This window comes from Thamnophis elegans, chromosome 2, assembly GCF_009769535.1.
Source record: "Thamnophis elegans isolate rThaEle1 chromosome 2, rThaEle1.pri, whole genome shotgun sequence".
NCBI lineage: Eukaryota > Metazoa > Chordata > Lepidosauria > Squamata > Colubridae > Thamnophis > Thamnophis elegans.
The window spans coordinates 107,796,577-107,823,398 of NC_045542.1; the positions used below are offsets into that span (position 1 = coordinate 107,796,577).

At 37.3% G+C, this 26,822-nt stretch overlaps 1 protein-coding gene across 2 annotated transcripts in view; it reads left to right on the top strand.

Moving 5' to 3' along the window:
- The window catches only part of IARS1 (isoleucyl-tRNA synthetase 1), an 85,223-nt gene extending 60,439 nt beyond the window's left edge, over positions 1 to 24,784 (top strand). For both annotated transcript variants that reach the window (XM_032209554.1, XM_032209555.1), the window contains exons 27-34: positions 75 to 187; positions 4,169 to 4,264; positions 6,682 to 6,858; positions 10,350 to 10,461; positions 12,800 to 12,925; positions 18,008 to 18,148; positions 18,882 to 19,034; positions 24,279 to 24,784. In XM_032209554.1, the coding sequence (XP_032065445.1) occupies positions 75 to 187; positions 4,169 to 4,264; positions 6,682 to 6,858; positions 10,350 to 10,461; positions 12,800 to 12,925; positions 18,008 to 18,148; positions 18,882 to 19,034; positions 24,279 to 24,361 (1,001 nt within the window). In that variant the 3' untranslated portion in view covers positions 24,362 to 24,784. The remainder of the gene's footprint in view (positions 1 to 74; positions 188 to 4,168; positions 4,265 to 6,681; positions 6,859 to 10,349; positions 10,462 to 12,799; positions 12,926 to 18,007; positions 18,149 to 18,881; positions 19,035 to 24,278) is intronic.
- The last annotated feature ends 2,038 nt before the right edge of the window (positions 24,785 to 26,822 follow it).

The following is a 26,822-nucleotide window of genomic DNA, read 5'->3' on the forward strand; positions in this document are numbered from 1 at the left end:
GAGAGAATAGTTAAAGATCATTTTAAAATTGAATGATCAAGTTTTAACATACAGAATTCTCTTATTTAAATTAGGCAAAATGGTTGTAGAAGGGCATGAATTGCATGAGGAAGATCTCCGTCTGATGTACACCTTTGACCAGACTGGAGGAGGATATGGCCAGTTTGAAGCTCATTCTGATTCTCAGGTATTGAATATAAAAAGTGTTTTTTTTTAAAGTTTTTTATTTTTTGTTCTCCATATACAATTATAGATATACATTCACATAGTTATTATTCTTTTTTGCATTTGTCATTCTTATACATTTGTCATTCCATTTATAAAATTATAATATTCCATTTGAGTTGCTTTGGTTACCATCCCTCGCCTCTTTTGACATCACCTTCTTCTCCCTTTCTTTTCTCCCTCCCTCCCTTCTCTACTTCCTTCCTCCCTCCTTTCCCTTCCTTCTTCCCTTACCTCTCCCCTCCTCCTCTCTTCCTCTTCCCCTTCCTACCCTCTCTCCTTCTCCCTACCATCTTCCTCTCCTCATCTCTATCTTTCTTCCCTTCCTTTCCTCTCCTCTCCTCTCTTCCTTTCTCTCCCTCCTTCCCTTCTCTACTTTCTTCCTTCCTCCTCTCCTTTCCCTTCCTTCTTCCCTTACCTCTCCCCTACGTCTCTCTTCCCCTTCCTACCCTCTCTCCTTTTCTCCTTCTCCCTTCTGTCTTCCTCTCCTCACCTCTCTCTTCCTTCCCTCCTTTTCTTCTCATTTTCTCTCCTCCTCTCTTGCTTTCTTTTTCTATTGTTGCAGGTGTCTCTTCCAGCTCTTAATTTATTTTTTCTTGGGGTGGTATTCCCGCAAACCCAAAAATCATTAAAGGTCATTTCTTGTTCCTTTTCCTTCTCTCTCTCTCTCTTTTTTAAAAAAAGAATATTTTTCTTTTTTGGACAGACAAAGACAGACAAAGACAGACAACACATAATACATAGAAGCTTCTTCAGTCACATACAGCATGTCGTTTGGTTGCAAGGTTTTTGTACATCATTTCCACAGTCCTCACTTTCAATTGTATAATAAAAACAGTTATCAATCTAGTATATATGTATACATTATCATTGTACATCATTTATTTGACTATAACTATTATTCCTTCATTTTGGACGAAATATTCTAGGTATTGGATTCATTTATAACAATTCATTATATCATCTTGAATCTATTCCCTGATTATATACCTTTGTATTGTTATCTGTATTATTCTATTATTCTTATATTATAAACATTTTTCAACTTTTTCATTTCCATGTTTTTTTATCTAACCACTGGTAAAATAAATCCTCTACCTTATAAAATTGTTAATCTTCTTGTTCTCTAATTTCAAATATCAATTTACTCATTTCAGAACCTTCCACTATTTTCTGAATAACTTCCTCCTACATTGGTATTTTCTAAAGTTTTTAAACCTCTCATAGTCTCCATTTGCAATTTATAAGAGATTTCATAATATCTCTCTCTCTCTCTCTCTCACACACACACACACACATATATATATTCCATTTGTGCTGATAAATAAATAAAGGGAGACTAGTATAGATCTATTTCAAACTATTTAGCTCTCATCAGCTAGCCATACCCTTACTGGGAATCGAACCTGGGCTGTATTACATATCAGGCAGTTATGTTAGCCACTAAGCCACAGGATCTCTTCCTTTATCAGGTAGGCCAGGGAAATAGGTATGTATTATGTCACAACCCCTGGTATGCCCAAATATGGGAGGGAGCATACTGCTTTCTTTCTCTGTCTATCAGCTCGTCACAAGAGACCATCACAACAGAAAGCCATTATTTTTACTGTTGCCTTTGTTACGTTTGTGTTCCATTTGTGCTGATAAATAATGCATATATATATGCATTATTATCATTATTAATCATTTATTTAACTATAACTATTATCGCTTCATTTTATACATGATACTCTAAATTTAACTAAATTGAACTTAATTTTTATTATAAGCTCTCATTACATCAACCTATATCTTTCCAGTCATGGTGCAGTCTTATGTCTCTTGCCATTTGTAGCATTAGTATTCTGATTACTTTCTTGGTAAGTCTTATGTGGACTTCTCTTCGCAACTTGTTGCTCATTTCGTATCTTATGAAAACTCGAAAGCCTCCTTCTGCTCCTTCCATCAGCTTATCTTTGGTTATCACTGGTACTTCTGTTAAGATTTCTCTCCTTACTTCCATCAATTTTTTTCTCTTTTCTTCTTCTACATATTCCATATTCCACTCTTGCCATTTCCAACCACGCTCAATTTACTGTCAGTATCAACAATTTTCTTATCTCTTTGCTCATTTCCCCCCTCAATTTTAGAACTCTGTCCGCCAAAAAGAGGTTTTTGTTGAAGTCATTTTGTTAACTCTACTTCTTGCAAATTATTGTCTCTTACATTACAGTGTAAAAGTCATTTTTGAATAGTTGACTTAAGATAACAGCAAGAAAAAGTTTTGCACTTTTTAAAGTTAATGTAAGACTTAAAATTGGGAAGCAGGCAACTTTCCTACCACATGGTATGGGTTCTTAATTTTATTTATTTTTTAGAAAATGTATAAAGTTTATATAGCCGCCTACTCACTCACAGGTGAGTATGCGGCTATATAAGACTCTAGGCGGCTTACAAACAATAAAAACACAGTGGACAAAAGGTAAAACAAAATAAGACCCTCCCTCCTGGCGACAACACATGGTTGAATGATGAGAGTGTTATTTTAATAGTAATTGCAGGAACATAAAAATGAGGCTCATCCCCTATGTAGTTCTAGGGTGGAGAGACTAAAATAAAGAAAAAAAGTTTCATTTTTTTCTTATATTAACAGTATGATGTAGGAGGGTGAGAAGTTCCTTTTTCTTTAGGAAGCAGTCTGTACAAATAAGTGTCCTGGTCTATAACCATGAGGCATGCAATCTCTACAGTTTTATTAGTCTTATACTATTGTAGCCCATGTAGTAAAAAGAGATGCCTATATGGCAAATGTGATCTGTGTTGCTCCATCAGATAAAACAGGTACTACTATAGTGGTATAACCATGTCAAAATATTGAAATTAAAAGCACAAATGGTTATTCTTTTAAAATCTATTTTAAATAAAATAAGTACTTTTATTTTATTTAAAAAAACACACAAGTCACCATTCCAACTGTTAAAAGTGAAATATAGAGCATCTTGAAAAAAGCAAACATAGCTTGACCTCAAAGAGATATCAAATGGGCTTCCTTGATGGGCATTCAGTGAATATAATCCCACAAATGAATTCTCTGCCTTAAACAATCTGCGTAATTTCATTTAGCAGAGGCATCAGAAAATGACTTTCGAAGAGTACATGATAAAAATATGCATTTGGATCAGGGAGGGAGGGGCACATTTTTAAGGCTTTGCCTTTGATTACATGTTGGCCCACTCTAAAAGTAGAAAATGTTTTAGATACTCTGCTCTTGACACCATCATCATGTTCGGGAACACAGTGGAAACTGCTATAATTAATGAAACGCTGGCATAATGTTCTTTTAACTAGCCCAGACTTGGCATATAAGCTATATTTTAACCCAATAGAGGAGTCTTTGAAATTTTAGAAACATTTCAAAGATCCTACAAGATACTGAACATGAGTCTAATTAGGTGTATGCAAAACTTTCCCTTTTTCCTTGGGACTGTATCCACCCAGGCATTTTCCAAAAGTGAAAGGAAAAGATTTTGCTGGAGTTTATTTATTTATTTATTTATTAGACTTATATACCGCTTCATAGGGCTTTCAGCCCTCTCTAAGCGGTTTACAGATTTTTTAGCAAATTGAGTCAGCATATCGCCCCCACAGTCTGGGTCCTCATTTCACCCACCTCGGAAGGATGGAAGGCTGAGTCGACCTTGAGCCGGTGAGATTTGAACCGCTGAACTGCAGATCACAGTCAGCTGAAGTGGCCTGCAGTACTGCACTCTAACCACTGCGCCACCTCGGCTCTTAGGCCTATTAGTTGTAGGCCTATTAAAAAGCAATGAAGAATAAATAAATAATGAACAAGTAACTGTGATTTATAATTAGCTCTAATTCATTAGAACTCAGTTCTTTTAACGGTATAATTGTTAAGTTTTGTTCATTTATTTATTTATTTATTTGCTGTTTTTATCACCAGGTTTTAGTTCTCCTAGATATTACTCCTGATCAGTCTATGGTTGATGAAGGCGTTGCACGGGAAGTAATAAATCGCATTCAAAAACTTCGAAAGAAGGTAAGTAAATCGGGGGACAATAACAAATAAAGAAATTTCTCCTAAAAGTGTCTCTGGCATCATATTTCTTGATTAATTTCTCTGCTGTAAGAAACAAATCCCAGTCATTTAGAGTCTATTTAAAGCACAAATGCTGTTCGCAGCTGAAGGTACTGTGTGCAACTGTATTTGATAGCAATAGCAGTTAGACTTATATACCGCTTCATAGGGCTTTCAGCCCTCTCTAAGCGGTTTACAGAGTCAGCATATTGCCCCCAACAACAATCCCGGTCCTCATTTTACCCACCTCGGAAGGATGGAAGGCTGAGTCAACCCTGAGCCGGTGAGATTTGAACAGCCGAACTGCAGAACTGCAGTGAGCTGAAGTCGCCTGCAGTGCTGCATTTAACCACTGCGCCACCTCGGCTCTTTTTATATTATTTGCACCTGATATTATTTGCACCTGAATCAAAAAGTGAAATGTAAATAACTTTTTATAACTGGCTGACTAACCGCACTCAACGTGTAATCCTCAATGGAACTGCATCTACATGGAGGGAGGAAGGCAGTGAAGTACCCCAAGCCTCTGTTTTAGGCCCAGTACTCTTCAACATCTTCATCAATGATTTGGATGAGGGGATAGATGGGGAACTCATCAAATTTGCAGGCGACACCAAGCTGGCAGGAATAGCCAACACTCCAGAAGATAGGCTTAAGATATGGAAGGGTTTTGACAGATTTGAACATTGGGCGCTATCTAACAAAATATAATTCAGTGATGAAAAAAGTAAGGTTCTACATTTAGGCAAGAAAAACAAAATGCATAGGTACAGTATAGGTGATACCTTGCTCAATAGTAGTAACTGTGAGAGGGTTCTTGGAGTCCTATTGGGCAGTCATTTAAATATGAGCCAGCAGTGGACAGCAACTGCCAGAAAAGCCAACACAGTTCTAGGCTGCATAAAGAGGGATAGAATCAAGATCATGTGAAATGTTAATACCACATTATAATGCCTTGGTAAGGCCAACTTGGAATATTGCATCCAGTTTTGATCACCACAATGTAAAAAGATATTGAGACTCTAGAAAGAGTGCAGAGAAGAGCCAACAAAGATGATTAGGGGACTGGAGACTAAAACATATGAAGAACGGTTGCAGGAACTGGGTATGTCTAGTTTAATGAAAAGAAGGACTAGGGGAGACATGATAGCAGTGTTCCAATATCTCAGGGGTTGCCACAAAGAAGGAGTCAAGCTATTCTCCAGAGCACCTGAGGGCAGGACAAGAAGCAATGGGTGGAAACTAATCAAGAAGAGAAGTAACCTAAAACTAAGGAAAAATTTCCTGACAGAACAATTAATCAGTGGAACAACTTGCCTCCAGAAGTTGTGAATTCTCCAACACTGGAAGCTTTTAAGAAGAGATTGGACAGCCATTTGTTTGAAGTGGTATAGGGTTTTCCTGTCTGAACAGGGGATGGAATAGAAGACCTCCAAGTTCCCTTCCAACTCTCTTATTCTGTCCTACCCTATTCCTATCATGTTAAAAATCAGAAAGGTTGATTTAAAGAATATTACCTAATATAATTTGGGCCAGATAGCCTGCTGTGCTGATTAATATTGCTTATGATCCAGCCAGCCACCATGAAATTAATTGGGAAGTAAAAAGAACATTAAGCAAGAAAATATTTCCGTACACTTCACAAGCCTGCAGTATGCTTATCTTAGTGATAATGACCATGCATTTTGGTTATTGCCTTGTAAAAACATATATAACTGTTGTTAAACCAGCTGTAATCCTGAAAGAAATCAAATCATTGTTCCCGTTATAACAACAGAAAGCTGCGGAAGGAGAGAAGTCAATACTTTAAATACCAAAATAATGTGTTTAAGGGAAATATATTTGTGCTTGATGGGGTTGGAGCGCATCATGGAGAACAGATGGCAATGAAAGGAGAGAATAGAACAGAGGAGAAAAATTGAACATGACATAGGTAATTGTGCATGAAGGTGACTTCTCTCATTGTTTTAAGATGACAGCTCTATAAATAAGAGTAACCTCTACACACAAAGTAAGCATAGCACTCCCAAATAACTTTCATTAATTTTGTTAGTACTTGAATCTGAACTTTGTGTACTAACCATAAATTCATGAAATGCTCTTTCCCATGAAGGCCAATGATACATGGCAAAACATTTATTTTCATTTTACCTAGCAAAGGATGAGTGAGTGATATGCAAGGGGGATTAGAAAGAAAATGCGTGACAATGTAGGCATTTAGATACTTTTCTTTGTAAATAATTCTAATAGGCAGTTTTGTTGTTTTTGGGTACTTTTAATATATTAATTTCTTCTGTTAATACTGACAGAGAATTTATTACAAAAATTGGCCATAAGGTAATATTTGATACTGACTAATGTTGCTAATTTTATTTCAGCGCAATCTGGTTCCTACAGATGAGATTACAGTATATTATCAGGCATCTCCAGAAGGTGATTATCTTGATACTGTTATTAAGGAACATACAGATTTTATTTTTGCCACAATAAAAACTGCTTTGAAGCCATATCCAGTGTCTCCCTCAGAGGAAGTGCTTATTCAAGAAAAAACTCAGGTAAATACAAATATACCCTTTACAGAATATTCACCTTCACTGTGATCTAAATGTTGCACTACTCATATTTAGTGTTTGTTGGACTAACTATCCATATACTGTAGCAAGTTTTAAATACAAAAAGTCAATGAATCTGAATTCTTTCAAAATTAAGTTACACAGCTATAGCTGTAGAAACTTGCTTTAAAAGAATATGAGACCTATACAATAACTAATAATATTTGCAATATAAAGATTGCATGTTTAATCAAGTATATTCCCATGTGAATTTTAACCTTGATACGTTGGTCTTATTCTATATGAATTCAGATTTTTTTGAATGTCTTCATTTTAGTATATTTGGTGGTGTTAAGTTGTATGTGCATTAGATTTGCAAGGCATACTTGCAATAATATGGGATGCAGTGGCTCAGTGGCTGAGATGCTGATCTTGTCGATCAGAAAGGTCGGTAGTTCAGTGCTTTGAATCCTAGTGCCGCGTAACGGAGTGAGATCCCATTACTTGTCCCAGCTTCTGCCAACCCAGCAGTTTGAAAGCACGTAAAAATGCAAGTAGAAAAATAGGGAACACTTTGGTGGGAAGGTAACAGTGTTCCGTGTGCCTTCGGCATTTAGTCATGCTGGCCAATTGACCATGGAGACGTCTTTGGACAGTGCTGGCTCTTCGGCTTTGAAATGGAGATGAGCATCGCCTCCTAGAGTCAGGAATGACTAGCACATTTGTGCGAGGGGAACCTTTACCTTTTACATGCAATAATTCTCATGACAAATTTAGATTCATATCAATCTAAAGAATTGTTTGAAGATATATTACACAATCATCAAAAGCTAAATAATTCAATAATTGTTTCTTCTCCCTTCCCAAAACTTGTTTTAAACAGTGTGCACATTTTTGAATGAGTCTATCAGGCAATTGGCTGACTTTTAAAATAGGATTTGACATTTATTAAGTTGTTGTTGATAGGCTTTTATGTCCAGTTCCAGAATAACTTGAAGAACCAGATTATGGAAAGTGAATATGTACCGTATTTTTCGGAGTATAAGATGCTCCGAAGTATAATATGCACCTAGCTTTTGGGGAGGAAAACAAGAGAAAAATATCTGCCTTTGCCTCCCAACAATTTGCCACCTTGCAACAAACAGCAAACAGTACAGACAATATACACTGTTTGTAGTGTTATATTTTAGACTATACTTGTACAGATGCTGTTAAAATTGATGTGCTTTCTGGAAATATATTTATTATCTGCTATTTAAAAGAATACCACTTTTTAAAACAATAGCATGGGGTCTCTTCAGATCAAACATTTATATTAAAAAGCTTTGTTTTGTTAAGTTGTCTAGAATAATAATAAAGCAGTCTTTAAAAAATAAGTCTAATAATTTGAACATTCTGTAGACATTTATAGTTGTTGACTTACTCCTTGCAGCAAACAGACTGATTAGCACAAGAAAAAAAAATCTGCCTCTGCCTCCCAGCAATTTGCCAGGAGCAAGTTTCCCAGCAAGTTTCACTTTCAATTTCTCCTGATCATCAGCTGTTTCAGGCTGCAGGAATTGCTATAGTCTATTGAAGCCTCCGCAAGCCCCTGTTTGCTGCAAAGAGGTAAATTGCTGGGATGCAGAGGCCAAAGGGGTGGGGCCGGTGGGTGGGTGGGGCTACATTCAGTGTATAAGACGCATCCACATTTTTACCCTCTTTTAGGGAGAAAAAGGTGTGTCTTATATTCTGAAAAATACGGTGGTTAAAATGAGGAGAAATTGAAAGTTGTTGATGTACCTTTTCATGGATATGAATAGGATTATAGAGTTATTATGTATATAGTTCAAGACCAAACAGCAGACAAATTAAAAAAAATGTGCAACATACAAATAATCTAGACACTAATTTACATTTAAATGGGAATGAGACTGCTTCTAATGATAGATATTTTACAGCTGTCTATGTAACATTTACATTCATTTTATAGGGAATATTAATTAATATTTGGTATAGTAATACATTTTATATCAATTTAATAGTTTAGATACAGGTAGTTGACCTAAATGAGATAAACAAGTTCTTCAGTCAAAAGTTAACTTTAATAACTTGATTATTATTATAATATTATTATTATTAAAATTTATCTGCTGCCCATCTTGCAGTTTGAAACAATTCAGTGCTTTGATAAACTTTTACTTTATTATCCTTTGTGTCATCCTTTACTTTGTGTCATCCTCTCTTCCCCTCCCTGCCCTCCCCGGGCTACTGGGAAATTGTAAGACAAGTATTTGCTGACTGGTAACTTTCCACTTAGTCATTAACATTCATTTTTGTTAACATTAACATTTAATTTTTGCCAGTGGCCATAAGAACAATCAGCAATTAAGAGTAAATAACAAGGATGTGTGTTAACATCATCTTAGTTTTTCATTTAATGTACTATTTCAGCTTTCAGGTGGTTGATGGTTGAAATTGCCTTAGTTATGCCTTAGTTAACTGAACCATAATTTAGACTTGTCTGCATTCACACATCACACTGAACAACCACACCAAGTAGACTTGACAGCAACCTGAATGACAAACCAGGCAACTACATTTTAGCCTGTGCATTGATTCATAATTTGTATTTGTAATTTCAAGTCTTACAGTGACCAACTCGTAAAAGTCTGACAGAGGCTAGTGAGATTTAAAAGAGTATAATAATTAAAATTAAATATCTAGGGTCATACCAGGGAAAAAAGGAAGCCCAACATTTCCATAAGATAATAGTTCAGTATTGGCGAACCTTTTCGGCACCAAGTGCAGGCGTATGGGAGTGCCAGAAATCAGAAGAGCAGCTTCCTGGTGCGCATGTGCGGGAGTGCCAGAAAACAGAAGAGCTGCTTCCTGGTCATGCAGGCACGCGTCAGGAAGCTGAGCTTCCAGTTTCTGGTGTGTATGCACATAAGAAGCCCAGCTTGCCAGCAATTGCATATGTGCTTGGAAGCTGCTCTTCCGGGTTCTGGCAGTCCCTCGCAAGCAAAAACCAGCTGGTTGACGCGCATATTATACAAGAAGAGCAACGGGTGATGGCTGGCATGCCCAGAGGACTGGCTTTGTATGCCACTTCCGGCACAGGTGCCATAGGTTCGCCATCACTGTAATAGTGGATACCGAAACAACCTTGCCTAGTCCTGGGCAAAGTGCCTTTGTTATTAAATCTGTCCTCTATCTATATTTATAGGCATTACTTCTCTCCATTTTTTCCCACTGAAAATGCACTTGATATTTTTTACTATATTTCTAGTTCGAATACTGGTTTAGAAGGTACAAGTTATGTGTTTTTAATATGCCAGATACTAGTTCTAGTGAAGTATTCTGTCCTGTTATTTTTATCAGATGTATTGCCACATCTATTGCCACTGTGGTTCCTGGCAGTATTTCTCAATTGTAACAGCTTGGAGAGAAAAAGTGTGCGTAGGTCTTGTCTTAGAAGAATAATTTTAAAAATGTAACTGCTGTTTGTTTAGCTGAAGGGATCAGAACTGGAAATAACAATAGCCAAAGCAGCTGTTCATCACTGTACTGAACCAGCATGTGCTTATGTCACTCTGAACATCTGCATTAATGGTAAAGAACAAGGTACGTCTGTATTAATCTACTTTTTAATTTGTCATTCTCTCATTTTAACCGCTGCTGTAAAACATGATGGAGTGTAGCTAGAACTATTTGTACTACTTGTAAAATTGCTAACTAAAAATGGATGACACTAGTAAACGTGGTGATGAAAAACAGCATATGGTCTTTGTTAGCACCAAATTGATTTTGGAGAATCTTGAAAAACTAAGCAGGATCAAACTTAAAATTTGCCTGGTATATCATTAAGAAATCCAAGCTCTACATTACACTGGGAACTTAAAAAAATTAAACTTCTTGGAAGAGGGCAATGATAAACTATCTCTATGCTATTAGAAAAAAAGCTATATGGTTATAGTCAAGAAGTAACCAGACACAGAATTGCATTATCTGAGAATCTGTTGGAGAAATATGCAGTGGGTCTGTATAACAGATGGGTATCAAACTTGATCGTGTCACGTGACATTTTTTGCCTTTGCAGAGCAGGGGTGGGCGTGGCTGCGCCTGATCATCTGGTCCGCAGGCCACCACTTTAATACCCATGGTGTAACAGGTGGCTATGAAAATTGCATCATTCTCAATTCCATATTTTTAGGAATTATCCATGCAGTATTTCACCTAGTATGGTTTACTTTAGAACTGACACTGACCTGGCATTGTTCTAACCGTTTCTTTCATTACTTGAAATGAGGTTTACAAATCTTTGGAGCCTAATCTACACTTGAAGTGTTTAAACTCTTTTTTAAATTTACAAATGTATTTAAGATTTAAATTATTTGAATCATTGCAGCTGTTTCTTTATAAAAATTTAAAAATGGAGGATTACTTTTTATTTTTTATTGATACAATTAAGGTAGCTACATAACTGATTCAGAATAAGAGGAAAGAAATTGTGATCTTTGGTTAATATCGAGGATACATTTCAGTATAAATACAGTAAACTGGATAATAGAAGTGTGCATCCTATTCACTTAAATCCAGGGTTGAATTGGAAGTTTAATTGTTTCAAAAAAACAACCACCAGAAAACCATATTTAAAGGAAGCTTACTCCCAACTCTCAAAGGGCTGTTTACTAGTAGTACTCTATGCTTAATGTTCCTAAAAAAGTATGGAAAATAAATTGGAACAATTAGAAATTAGAAAAGCTCAGAGAGCACCAGGGACTCCATAGATGACTTCCAGCTTCTGTTAATCACTTCCACTGAAGGACTGTCAACCAGTCTTTTTTCCTTTAATAATAAATCTGATATTCTGTATCCTGTACTCTGAAATGATGTAAAATTGATCTTGATCTTGATCTTCTTCTTCTTCTTCTTCTTCTTCTTCTACTACTACTACTACTACTACTACTACTACTACTACTACTAGGAACAAGGACAAATATTTGTTCAATTTTTCCACCTAAGATTTATTTTCTAGCCCCTTCACCAAACTTATTCTAGTTTGCCTGAATCATTTTAAAAACGTGATGCCCTAAACAATGCCCCATATTATATAATTCATAATGAGAAGTATGGTTAAATGGAATGGAATTTAAGGACTATACTTTTGTCGACACACCCTATTTACTCCTGTTCCAAGATCATTTTCATGAATGCTATTGTCAGGTGAGGATACTCCTGAATTTTTGTACTCCTGTGCCTTTGATTTCTTTTCCCTAAGTGAAAAATTTAACATTTAACTATTTCTCTAATATAGTATAACTATGTTTAATTTTATATTACTTTTTATATTAACTGTGCTACTCAATTTTATGCCATCTGCAAATTTGTTTACTATTACGCCAATAAATTTGTTGAAGAGTGCAGGATAAAGACCAAACATTGTAAAGCCCTCCTCAATAACTCCTGCAATCCAGTGAGGAGTCATTAAAAAGCATTCTTTGGATACAAATTCCAAGCAGCCAACTAATTCTCATAGCAATAGCAATAGCAATAGCAGTAGACTTATATACCGCTTCATAGGGCTTTCAGCTCTCTCTAAGCGGTTTACAGAGAGTCAGCATATTGCCCCCAACAATCCAGGTCCTCATTTTACCCACCTCGGAAGGATGGAAGGCTGAGTCAACCCTGAGCCGGTGAGATTTGAACCGATGAACTGCTGATCTAGCAGTAGCCTGCAGTGCTGCATTTAACCACTGCGCCACCTCGGCTCTTGGCTTCCTGCCCACATTAACTTGCTTATTAACCAGAATATGATGAAGTATTTTATCAAATGCTATGATGGAATCAAAGGACCCCAAAATAACTAAGCAGTTACATTGCTGCATACATACCTATTGTTAATTGATGAAGAAAACAAAATTATATTATTAGCATTACTGATACATATTTCTCTCTCTAGATGGTATGGTGTTGCTGGAAAATCCGAAGGGAGACAATAAATTAGACTTCACCAAACTTGTTAATACTATTGCGTGCATTTTTGGCCTTGAAAAAACAAAAGTAGCAATTTATAGTGGAAAACAAGGTAAGTAGAGTTTCAGAATAATAGATACCCTACCCTAAGTGTGACATTTTAAAAAAAATAATAATTGCAAATAGGTCTGTTTCCCAACCTGCTTTTTACCAAGTCCGACAAAAAAAAGTACTCTCTTGAAATAGATTTATATGCTTTAAAAAACCAATTATGCTACCTGTTTTCATGATAAATTTGGTACATATTAGATAGAATGCCTTTTAGAGTACCATCTATTTGTTGCTTCTATCCAGAAAAAAGATGACTTTGAATTTAAGGCAGTTCCTCACCACAGAGGAAGATTAAACAGAAAAGCCTGTTTTACCTCGGTTTTTATACACTGTGTCACTCTAAAAGAACTCTTTTTTTTTCCTTAAGAGTCAATTCATTTTAAAAGCACATTATTTTACAGTCAATACAGAAAATAAATTATGAGAGTATTTCAAATTTCGATAACATTGGAATGCTTATTTATTGCTATAATTTCACTGGTGACAGATAACATTTTGTGTTGAGCCACTTCATTGATTTAATGTTGGCACTGTTTTTTTCTCTTCAAATCAATTGTTTTCCCCAGCAACTGTATCATAATAGAAAATCAGATTGCCTCTGATGATAGACAAAGCATAAAATGAAAATAGTGCTTAATTGTCTTGTGTAAACATGGCAAAGACTAAGTCTTTCTTTGGCTGCCAGCATTTTTGGATTATCTGATTTTTTTTAAAGCAATATGTCTTGCTCACAATTCTCGCTTAATGCAAACAAAAGTAGGGAACAGGAAACAGACAGTTAATAGACTCTTAATCTTTTATGACTTGTGTCAGCTTGTCACAATGGTGTAAACAAATTAAAACAAGAATGGACATGGCCAGTAGAGAAAGGGGAAACCACAACTCATTTTATCAACTTGATGTCACTATCCTTGGTTTGCTGGAAAAAAAACACATATAAAGATAGTCCTTGTTGTGATTGTAACAGAGCCTTCCCATTACAGTTACAAGTCATGATGGTCATTAAGCAAGTTACTGTATATACTCAAGTATAAGCCTAGTTTTTCAGCCCACTTTTTGGGCTGAAAAAAGCCGCCTCGGCTTATACTCGAGTCAGTGAAAAATTTGCCCGAAATGGAGGAGAAAAAGGGGCGGGGCCATGCCGCTGGGTGAGGCTCGTGAATGGCCCGGCGCCCCTGTGAGTTTCCCCTCCCTCTGTGTCAGTTTGCCGCGCAGCGCGCACCGCACCATCCCCCCTCCTCACGTTCTAATGTAATGCAGGGCTGTCTTATGATTCCCCTTCCTCCCCCTCCTGCCGCTCTGCAACGATGTCCCACCTCCTCCTTGTTATGGCAAGCAGCCACATAGCTATGTCCCACCTCCTCTGGTACAGTGATCCAATGATAGGAATCACTGTGCCGTGTGTCATAGGAGGCGGGACATCGCTCCCGCGGCTGCACGGGACATCATCATCACAGCGGGACATCAGCATCATGAGGTGAGTGAAGTATTTCATTGAATACACCGCTAGTTTACTGTTTTTCTTTGAAATAAATATTCAAAAACATTATTGGTATCTATTTTTATTTTTGAAATTTACCGGTAGCTGCTGCATTTCCCACCCTAGGCTTATACTCGAGTCAATAACTTTTCCAGTTTTTTGTGGTAAAATTAGGTGCCTCGGCTTATATTCGGGTCGGCCTATACTCGAGTATATACGGTATCCATGTGATCACCTCACTTAATGACCTCCTGGTCTGCTCTCCCCAATGCAGTCTAAAAAAGGTGTTCCACCCAGTCTATCTGAAAGACTGGGAGAACAGCCAGTCTTTAAGGTTTTCCAGAATACCATCAAGATGGGATCTGTTCAGATTTTGGGGACGGATGGGTCCTCATTTCAGAGGTTAGATAGCACCATAGAGAATATGTGCTTCCTGTGTATCAAAATGGGATATTGTTTGATTGTGAGGGCCTGTAGCATTTCCACTTTTTTGACTCTCACTGGACAGTCCCTCAGATAACCAGGCCTCAGGCTGTGTACATTTTATAGGTGATCACACCATCTTGAATCACTTGGAAGCATATTGGAAGCAGCGCAGCTCATGAAGTTAAGGAATCCTATAGGCAAGCTAAAGCAGACCCACCACGGCTGGTGCTGCATCCTTCTGGATTGGGTTTTGCTTCTAAGTAGTCTTCAGTTGCAGAGCCTCTTGATGCAGGTTAAGAAGGAGAGTGCAAAGTGTTATATATGCAAATGTTAGACGAGTGTTGAGTATGCAAATAACCGAGATGACTGCGATTCAAAACGTCCCTGCAACTGTCAGGGTATTTATACTCGAGCCCAAAGCAACTGTCAAATGACCAGCCAATCAGAGAGCTGGTAACAGGGAACATTTGCATATATAACACAAAGGTTGGCTTGAAACTCAACATTAAGAAAACTAAGATCATGGCATCCTGCTCTGTCTATTCCTGGCAAATAGCTGGGGAAGAAATGGAGGTGGTGATAGATTTTATTTTCCTGGTCTCCAGATCACTGCAGATGGGAACTGCAGCCAAGAAATTAAAAGACACTTGCTCCTGGGGAGGAAAGCTATGGCAAATCTAGACAGCATACTAAAAAGCAGAGACATCACCCTGCCGACAAAAGTGCATTTAGTCAAGACTATGGTTTTCCCAGTTGCAATGTATGTCTGTGAAAGTTGGACCATAAGAAAGGCTAAGTGCCAAAGAATTGAGGCCTTTGAACTATGGTGCTGGAGAAGACTCTGCGAGTCCCTTGGGTTGCAAGTCGATCACACTGGTCAGCCCCAGAAGAGATCAACCCTGACAGCTCTTTAGAAGGCCAGATCTTTCTAAAAATAAAACTGAAATACTTTGGCCACCTAATGAGAAAGAAGGACTCACTGGAGAAGAGCCTAATGCTGGGAAAGATTGAGGGCAAAAGAAGAAAGGGATGACAGAGAATGAGGTGGCTGGATGAAGTCACTGAAGCAGTAGGCGTGAGCTTAAATGGACTCCAGAGGATAGTAGAGGACAGGAAGGCCTGGAGGAACTTGTCCATGGGTTGCGATGGGTTGGGCATGACTTCGCAACTAACAACAAGACGTCTTCAGTTGCAGTGGTTGAGCCTTGATGTAACAAAGGCATGATTGACTATATAGGGAATATTGGAGATTGGATGGAAATCATTCACATCTATTGATCTGCAACAGCTGCTTGAGAAGAAGGTGCACCTTTTCTTGTTTCTCTGGAGACATTTTGCTACTTACTACTGAAGATACTGTAGTATAGATTCAATAGATGATTCTTTCTGAAAAAACTGAACAAGCCAGGCAGGGCCAGAATCTAATAAAGAAGCGACTGGGTTAGCAATCCTGATGGTGACTGCTGGGCAGCTATCAACCAACATAATAAGAGTGAGAAAATGTACTGCATTTTGCAGCTCTAATTGCCACGATATAACCCCTAATATGGGCTTTTGCTCATGTTCAGCTAGACTCCTAGAGCATCATCATCCAATGATGCTCTAGGAGTTTCTTCTGCCTTTCATCCAGAGTTGATCTCTGGGATCAACACACGAGATGTCATAGAAGAACAATCCAGTCTACGGTCTCTGTCCCACCTGCCCATACTAGCAGTGGCTAAGGACTCAGCAAAATCACTTTTCCGGGTCTTAGAAAGCTCTCCCAAGTTCCCTGCTGGGTCCATCAGTTGCCTGGGCTGGACTGATCTAATTTCTCCCAGCAGCTGACCAGATGCCTAGATGAATGAAAGGAATAGGCTTTTTCCACTAATACTGAAAGACATCATGGCTATGATCCTAGAGCAGCATTAACTTACCATAACTGGAGATCATTGATAATGTTACCATCTGCAACAGCATGTACAATACGCAGCACCAGACGTAGTTTGAGGCAAACAAATACTTTCTAATCCAGCCTGTTATCATAGGTATCAATCTAGAATTGTGTTTCTCAACCTTGACAATTTTAAAATACATGGAGTTTAACAGTCTGTTTATACGTCATTATAATTTCTGTAGCAATTATCCATTGCCAGTTTGCTGGACATGTTGCAACTTCACTAGAGACCCTTTGGCCAGGCCATTCAGGGTAACTCAGGATGGCCTTCATGGCAGTATAAGACATGCCACACTTCGCCCGATTCTAGCAATCCCTTACTTTGTTCTGTTACCACCTTTCACAACGTGGCTCTGGAATTGCACAGCCACTCCTACAACATAAGACAGTACCAATCAACACAAAGAAGCATCTCATGCAAAACATCCCCATCCTATGTTAACAATGCCAAACATGGACGCTTACAACAAAACATAACTGAAAGTTAGTTACCATGGAAATGAGATGTTTGAGGAAGGCTGCTGGAGTGACTAGATGAGATAAAATCAGAAATGAGACCATAAGAGAAAGAATCGACATTGAATCAATCCTAAACTATGCACAAAAACAGCATATAAAGTGATTTGCTCACCTGGAGAGGATGTCATGGTATTCCATACCGTACAAGGCATATACAAAAGAGGAGAAGGTCAAAGAACATGAGGAAGACCCAGAAGAAGATGGAGGATGGCCTAGAGGTGGAGCTCTTGCCTCACAATCAGGAGGTTGTGAGTTCGATCCTAGGTAGAGGCCGATGTAGGGTCTCCTGCTTGGGCAGGGTGTTGGACTAGATGACCTGCAAGGTCCCTTCCAACTCCAATTAACAGATTAACAATTGATATTAACAGATTAACATTACAACATCAATGGTTGAGGCTTCCATTTGAGCAAAAACCAGAACTTTTTATCTCTCTTGACACGCGAAGTGGTAAAACAGGAAGAAAAAAATGGACTCCAACTCATAGAATTTCCCAGCTAGTAGTTTCCATGTCTTAAGGTTGCCAAAGCTGAGAAACACTGATCTGGAAATATTCAGGCCAATTCAATACTATGTGATACTAATCTTCACTATTCATGTTTCTAGCTTGTATGTAAGTCTTCAAGAAATGGAACATCCCTACAAAGGAACATTCAGCTCATGTGTGTAGTGGAGTGATATTGCTCAAAGTTTTGTTTCTAACAACATTTTCTTTGTTTTTCAGAAGTAAAAAAACAAACAGATTTGCTGAGTCTTAATGGAAAGAAGCTTCATGTAACTGCAGGGCCATTGCCAATTACAAACAGTATTGATGACTTTTTATGTCAGTATATCAATTTACAACTAGTGAATGCAAAACCACAAGGTGTGTCACATACAATGTTAATTGTCTGATGGTAGATTACTTTATTAACATTTGAAATTTCTGACCTTTCCTGAAGTCCAGCTTTACTTAACCCTATCTTGAAGATAGTTTTCTTGCTTCAGTGGTAGAAGCCACACATGTCTGAGCATCACAGTACACAACCTACACCAATTAATTGTGTTAAAGAAACATTTTTCAATTAATCTTTTAATAGAACGAAAGTTGTTTATAAGACAGATGATTTTGTAAAACAAAATCTTTAGTCAATCTCTAAAATAATTGCAGTCTGGTCTTTCAATAAGTATTTAACCAAAAATTAACCAAAACCTGACTGACTCTGGAGAAGGTTCTTCCTTTCTTGGAACTCTGCCCATCTGGGTTTCTAGTTTGGCATCAGTTGAGACCCCAGGGAGAGGTGATGTTTGTGGCTGCTGTTATCCTTGAGTCCTCCAGATAAGTGCAGATAAGTGGTATAAAATTGGATTCTAGGAAACAGTTGGGAGTGCTGCTGGTAGACTGTCCTCTCTGCTGCCCAGAGACAAGTGGAATCGAAAAGGGAAGGAGGAATAGTATATCTTGTTGTGTCCAGCTGGGCTCTATCTAACAGATGTAGGTATGGGATTGCTTTGTAAAGAAAGAAGAAGAAAAATCATCCTCATAGGGCACAAGGTAAGTTATGTTGTGGAATTATAAGGGTTTTTTGCTAAAAATTAAGACAGTTCATTTTCTCCAGAGTGTCTAAATGGAACGGTGGGAACCCTTCTTACGGAAAACCCTGTTGGTCAAAATGGATTAACATATCAAGGGCTTCTGCATGAAACAGGCAAAATGTTCGGACTCAGAAGCAGGAGGCTAAAATTGTTCTTGGATGAAGCGCTGACAAAAGGTAAGTACATAGATTGAGGGGAAAAACCTACGTTGTTAGTGTATTAAATTATACCCTGCTTAGCTTCTAAGATGAGATTGTAAATTAAGGTCAGCCTACATTTTCTCTTTGAAATGTATAAGTTGCAACAGCTTTTTTCCTATTTCCTACTTAGAGGGGATTGTATGATGTGATGTAGAGACCTTTAATGCCATTCTACTTAACAGTGGATCCAATCTAGACTGAGGATTCCATTTTTTAAAATTACACCTGAATGGCACCCTCCCTAGATGAATTTAATTAATTGCTGTTTGTTACAGATAATATAGCTTTTGACTTAGTGTTTGACTTACTGTTATCCTGAAATTCTTAGATTTGTGTCTTTAACATCATAATATAAAATAAGGAGTCTTTAAATTATAAAAGTCAATATAATATATAATATTACTCTTTATACTATTCATATTGTTCTGTGGAGTCCTTAGTGCTCTCAGAGCATGTTGGCTTGCATTTTTCATTGCCTGACTAGCTAATATCATCTGTGCTGGTGAATGTGGGAGTTTGCTTTTTGTTTATATATAATAGCTTGCTCTGCCATTGCTACAAGGATGTGGCTTTTGTTCTTGGTAATTCCTTAATTTTGATTCCTTGACCTCTGCTTGCGTGGTTGTTTGTCTGATGTGAATCTCTGCTTATGTGGTGACTCCTGGAAAAGATGTGTTCTGGTCTTTTTGTTTCCTTCTTAGCTTTTTTTTCTTGTCTCTTGAATGGCATGCAAATATGGTTTATCTTTATGTGTCTATTGATGGCTGATTTATCTGAATGCCAAGCTTCCATGAATTCCAGGAACAATCTTCTGCCTGTTGATCCTGCAAAGCATGATGAAAACTCCTTAATCTCACAACATGTGGACAGATGGGAAACTGTGAGCATCCTAGACTAAGCTAAATCCAAAAATGCTAGGAAATTCTTGGAAGCTTGGAAGTTTAGCCATCAATGGGCTCATATTGCTTCATTAGTTCTGTTTCTGTTCTGTTAGTATTGTTCTGTATGGTAATATTGCCAAAATATAAGTAATTAAATTGCAGTATTGTCCAGAGAAAAGAAAGAGGATTCATGAAATCTTAAACATAGAACTAGCCTTAGAAGTAGAACAAAAATTGCTTCTGTTGCAGATTATTTTCATTGCCATTTATTTTATTATCTTATTATTAAAACATAACTGAAAAAGAAGATATTATAGACTCATGAAAAGTTTCATCCAATTCCAGTTCTATAAAGAGATTATTATCAAACAAATCCGTTGCCTAAAGTCTGAAGCAGCATATTGCTTGCTTCGTAAATCTGAAAAAGATATTGTTTTTGTTTTATATTTCTTTAATAATTGTAATTTAGTAGTAATTTTATAATTTACTTAAGATTAAACATGTTGCTAATAGGGAATGATGACATATTAAATTTTTAATACATGCTGCATTAAATTCTAAAAAGCTTTGTTTTGGTATTGCCCTAATTTCTAGGGTTTCTGGGGACATAGAATTATTGATTTAGCATATGTGATCTGGTTTAAGTTATAAATATTAAAATCCAGCATTAAATTGAAAGAGGTTGAGAAGGCTAACAAGGATAGATATAACTTGTGACACATTTTAGTTGAATAGCTTCTTAAAAGATTTCATGACATTTTTTAAACCACAACACTCTATGTAATATTCTAATAAATGAGGAAAACATTTGCAGTTTTGTGGATTGAACATCATTTATAAAGTGAATGAATGGCAGATCAGTGATTTGTAGAAATGGTCTCTACTAGGAACTACCGTAAATATAGGTTCAGTCCCGCCAAATTCTGCTTTCCACTATTTTAGCTATCAAGCAAAAAGTAGGAGATCACCTTCAGTCTCCCTTGGATGGATATAAAACTTTATGAGTACTTTCTTATTCTGATTGCTCTCTACATCACACAGAACTTAAAGGGCAGATTGTTCAAGTATGAATAATTAACACAGAATTTTAGGGAGCTTGATTTATGTGTGAAGAGATGGAGTAAGTACTGGGAAAGATCATTTCAGCACCATGATTGCTATTTATGTCTTTCTCCAAAGCCAAGTCCAAAGGGAGCCTGGGCCTGCCCATAACCTACTTAAAGATTGTTCTAATTCTAGATACTCTTGCATAGACACATCAAGCATATTTGTCATATTGACATCTTTGTGAATGGTTTAGACAGGAGATCTATAATAACTGTATCATCCCAGATTATAAAAACAGTATTTTCCCTGAAAATGTAGCATGATGGAGGAGACGACATAAGCAGTATTTAGGAAATTGTTAATAATAATTGATTTCCATTGATGTTCTCCTCCATTTCCCTCCCCTGTCCTCCCCCCACTCTCTGCCCTGTCTCCCTTGTTGAGTTTCCAAGAGTTATAAAACAATATTCTTGGCACATCTATTCTGGATTGATAGACATTTGCATTGCAAATAAGAGATAAAATGGGAAAGATACAGCATTACGGTATATCGTGTGTGGGAGGGGAGAGGATCTTAAATATTTAACAGCTCAAGACTTGAATGCTCATATCAATCATGTGATAAACTTATAAGCATATGTTATTTCAGATTGTGATTTAGAAAGCCAGAAGCCAATTTTAACGCATGAAGTTTGATTTGACAAAATACAATGTTGACATGTTTGATGCTGGGCTGACCTGGAGGGTAACACAGAAGTTGCAGTTAGTTCAAAATTCAGCAATTCAACACTGCCAAGAGGAAGCAGGTTCAACAGTATAACAACCTATGCTGAGGTCATGGCATTGCTCACCAGTCAACTTCCAGAACCAATTTACCTTTATTTTTACCTTTCCCTTTTCAATATCTGAGCAATTGTTTCCTGCTGGGTTGGTTTTGATGGAAAACTGGCTTTATGCATGGAAACAAAAGGAAGTCTTAGGAAAAATTGATGGTGGTTCCTGGCTTTCTTTTTTTTTTTTTTCATTGTAGGATGAAACTAACTCTTCTTCATAGCAGATAGATTTCTGTGTCATTGTTATAATAAAAGAAGCAGGAAGATGTAATTTATCTGTTGTAGATGCTGTGTCTACTCAATATGACAGAATTCATTAGACCACAGTGAAATAAATGTCAAAACGTCTAGCTTCGCTTTATGAAGCAATTGCACATGTCCTGCAATGCAAATTATTTGTGACCCTGAATGCTCTGGATCTCCTCCCTCCGACTTCCCTGCATTCTAACTACAATTTTTGGATATACTTATATAAAAGCTAGTCTTACTTAACTACTGCAGTGCTATTACAGTTCCTCTGTTTCAACTAATTTTTGAGTAAACATTTTAATATCTGCATGATATAAACTCCAAATTAACTAAATATAATTGGCACAGCACATTTTGTATAGCTTTTTTTTAAAAAAAAGTTTAATTTTAGCTGTCAAGATCTGATCCCCTTCTCAAGAAACTATGTTTTTTCATTAAAAGAGAATCCAAGATAAAATTAATCTTGTAATCCTAAAACAGCAGATCTGTTAAACACAGTAAGATGGGATAAACATACATATATCAGGTAGTTCTCCATTTCCCCATCCCAAATCTGTTGATAATCTGCTGGGAATAGCGAGTATATGAATTTATACCTGAAATAATGAAGGTCTAAGGAGCCTTTTGAAGACCTCTGTTAGCTATGATTGGTTATAAAACAGCAGATTTTTCCGTCTGTGGTCATGCTGCAGTACTTGCTCTCCTCCAACTTTTAGTAATTCTCAGAGATTAATATGAAACTTTCACTATTAGAATTAAGAGGAAAGTTCATTGTCTGAGATATGATTAAACAAATTTAGCTGCAATGCAGAGGCACGAGGTATTTGCAAAAGCTGTAGGAGCTGTTTGCTGCAAACCTTCTTTAATACCTTAGCTGTATTTTGAATAGTGCCAGGAATCCAACTAGAATTTGTTCCAGGCCTTGCAGGATTGGTGTAACCCTTGAGCAAGCTTCCTTGTAGCTGCAATCTGATGAAGCAGGTTGTTCAAAGAGGCTTCAGAACAAGCCTTGTTCAGAGCTCAGGGCAATAATAACTTCCTGTGCTATTTCATAATTTGTATATAACGTAGTCTGTCTGTTATCCAGAGAATGTTTATAGCAGATTAGATCTGTAAAATAAGCAAAGTGTAGCCAAGTAACAAATAATAATCCAATTTAGAAATACAATATAATCGTTGCCAGTAATGAAGCTGGAGCGTCATTCCCAGACAGCATTATTCATCTACTCCCCATTCTTAAAACTATGAAGGGAATGGCCCAAATTCGTGACCCAAAAAATGACTGTTGTTTAAAACCTGGAGCAATAAATTTTTACTTTACATCGACTTTGACTGCAGTAGATTTTTCTGTCTTAGATGGCTTCATTATTGTCTGCAAATCTTCTATAGTAAAGCAGTTCCTGGTAAGGGGTTAAGAGATAAGTGGAGACCAGATCTATAGCGATACAGGATACAAAGCTTGACAATTGTGGTAACAGTGCTGAAAGATAGGCAATTAGGGGAGAAAGTGTGATCCAGTTGTGGATGTTTAATCCTGAATGTGGGAATGAAAGCTAGGTGTCAAAGTGCAGATAGCAATAGCACTTAGGCTTATACATCGCCCCACAGTGCATTACAGCACTCTCTGAATGGTTTATAGTGTCAGCATATTGCCCCCAACAATCTGGGCTCTCATGGAAGGATGGAAGGCTGAGTCAACCTTTGGCCGGTCAGGATCAAACTCCATACCATGGGCAGAGTTTGCCTGCAATACTGCATTCCAATTGCTGCGCCACCAGGGTTATTGCCGTGAGATAAGAAGCGCATTTTAAGGCTGATGCACATGATAGAGAAGCTCCTTGGGCTATATGTGGTAGCTCTCTCAACTGTGGCATACTGAAATACTCCCTTGCATATCCTAATTACCCTAATGTAACTATTATCAGGTTACCAAACCTAAACCAATATAAGGTTCGTTCTCATGATATAATTAAGCCATGTAACTCAAGTATTCCATAAAACATTGAATAAAGCTATGTGCTGCCCACACGTTGGTGACAAAGCCCTTCAAATGCTTCTGTCTTTCCCAGCAATTGCATTTAATCTGATAAACAACATGAGGGAGGGGGAGAGCAGAGTGTTATTTAGAAAAGAATCCACAGTGTTAATTGTGAGGCATAATAAAAGTATGGTTGCTAATGCTGTTAAATGTTTTTTTCTTCTCTTTTTAGAGGTTACAAAGGAGACTTCCATGAAGTTCTTAAATACAAAGACTCTGTATGTTCATGCTATACCAACAACAGCTGAATGCTAATTGAATTCATTGCCAAGGGCGATGCAGTGTAGACTGATTTCCATGGAGAACCCTAGTTTGAAGTTGGGACATTTTGACCAAGAATCCTCACGTTCTGTAAGATCAGCGCATGTGTAATATGCTGCTTTTAAGTTAAATATAGTGAATTTTCATGAAATGTTATAAAAGCTATGCAGAGTAATAGTCTCAGAAATTTGGAAGGATCTATGCAGTAAGAAATTGAGCGTACCTCAGTGTTGCTGTTCTCTATTTGTTCAATATGGAAAATTCATCTTCAGTTTCCCCCCCCCCCTTCCCAATGTTGATGGTCCTGCATTATTCAGATTGTTACATTTACTTTAAACTGAATGAAACGAATAATTTGGCATTTGTTTAGTGTATCTAATGTCCCTAATTGCGAACAATAAATTACTTTATCTAGAAGGCTGTGTTGGTTTTGCTTTAAGGTCCCAAAAAAAGAAACGAGTGAGAAAAAAGGAAGAGAAAAGAGGCAGAAGAAGAAACCACAAAAGACATAAAAATATACTGTATTATGTATAGGGAATCATGCAACCTATTTTTTGAAGGCATTGCTAGATATTTACCACAGGAAAAATATTTTAATTGTTTCCATGACTTAAATAGCTAGTTTATAAACACAAATCATACAGTGTCATGTAGTTTTTGATCACTTGAATTCTATTCATGTAAAGTGCAAATATACCTACTAATTGGTTTGGGTTTATGGGTTTATTGGGTTTGTACGCTGCCCACTCCTGGAGTACTCTGGGCGGCTTACAATAAAAAGAGGAGGGGGATAAATAAGACAAAACAACAATTTAAAATACAACAACATACACAATTAAAGTGGGGCTGGATATTTCAACAGCCCCAGACCTGCCGGAGCAGCCAGGACTTAGTAGCTTTACGGAAGGCCGGGAGGGTAGTAAGGGTCCGGATCTCAACGGGGAGGTCGTTCCAGAGGGCCGGAGCTGCAACAGAGAAGGCCCTCCCCCCGGGGGGGGGTGTCGCCAGCCGGCATTGGCTGGCGGATGGAATCCGGAGAAGGCCAAGTCTGTGCGATCGAATTGGTCTTCGGGAGGTAATTGGCAGGAGGCGGTCTCTCAGGTAATGGAGCTGAGACTTGGGAAAGTTAGATAACATCTAGGGTTCTGCTACATTCTTAAAGGAATTAGCATCTTAACATGGAATGCTTCCAAATCAATCAAATTTGAAATAATCATAATTGCAGCATTTATCCTTTCCATCAAATCAATTGGTTTTTTTTTATTAATTGTGTCAATTACATAATTTGTTGTGTGAATATTTATAGCCACAAATACAGCAAAAAATAAGATTCCTTGATATGACTACACAGATATTTTTAATAATTCAATATATAATTGGTTTTCTGTGAGGCTAGAAACTGGGAGACCATGAGTTCTAGTTCTATCTTAGACATGATGTCGTTGGGGCAGATCCTTTCTCTCAGCCCTAGGAGGAAGGCAGTAGCAAACCATTTCTGAAAATCTTCCCAAGAAAACTAGGTAGCTTCCAAGAGTCAGCACTGACTCTTAGGGATAAATATATTAGTAACAAAACTTACACAATATCAATACATTTTGTTGTTTTTGACGCACATTATGGGGGTTGTGAGACTATGGAGAGGAAGCAGAGAAGGAACACAATTTGGTTGAGAAAAGACAATCCAGTTCAGATGATAGAACAGTGGCAAGAAAGTGTTTTAAAAAGACTCCCTTTTAATTAACTTTCTACTGGAGATAAAGTTTTTAAGATTATGTTTTTATCTCAGACCAGCATTAAAATGTTTTTTTTCTGAAATCTGTGTGGTTGTTGCTTCTTTGGCTTGCCAGCTTGACAGATATTTTAAGAGTAAGTATTCAGAAATGTTCTGTTTGTGTGATAAAATAGGCCAATAATTCCAAAAGTTAAAAATAGGAGAAGATAAAGGATATTTTAATGCAGTTCATGAATCATCTTGAAAAATACAAAAGTCGATTCCTTTTGTAATAACGAAATAACTACTACTAAAGAAAGGAGTAGAGTTTACATATTGATACGCTTATTAAAAAGATAATAAATTTGAACTGAAGCAACATTTATTTCAAAAGTATCATTGAACCATATCAAAGGCCTTTTCTGAACCATCAGAATAGCTTTGACCTTTTTAAAAAAATGCATCAATTAAGTAACAGTTAATATACTAGTTTTTGAACTTTCCTGTGGCTGGTGATTGGAGCTGCTGGCTGGAAGGGGGGAAGCAGAGAGAAAAAGAGGAGTAGGTAGTGGCCCGCATGCCTAACGGCACGCAAATCATATGTCCATAAACCAAAATAATAATAATACATTCTGGATTAGTGCGCTTGAAATTGCCATTCCACTCTACGGAGATGCCACGCTATCAGCCCACCCTACCGCAAAGATCCCGCAGGAGAAGAGCAGTCTGGACAACCATGGGATC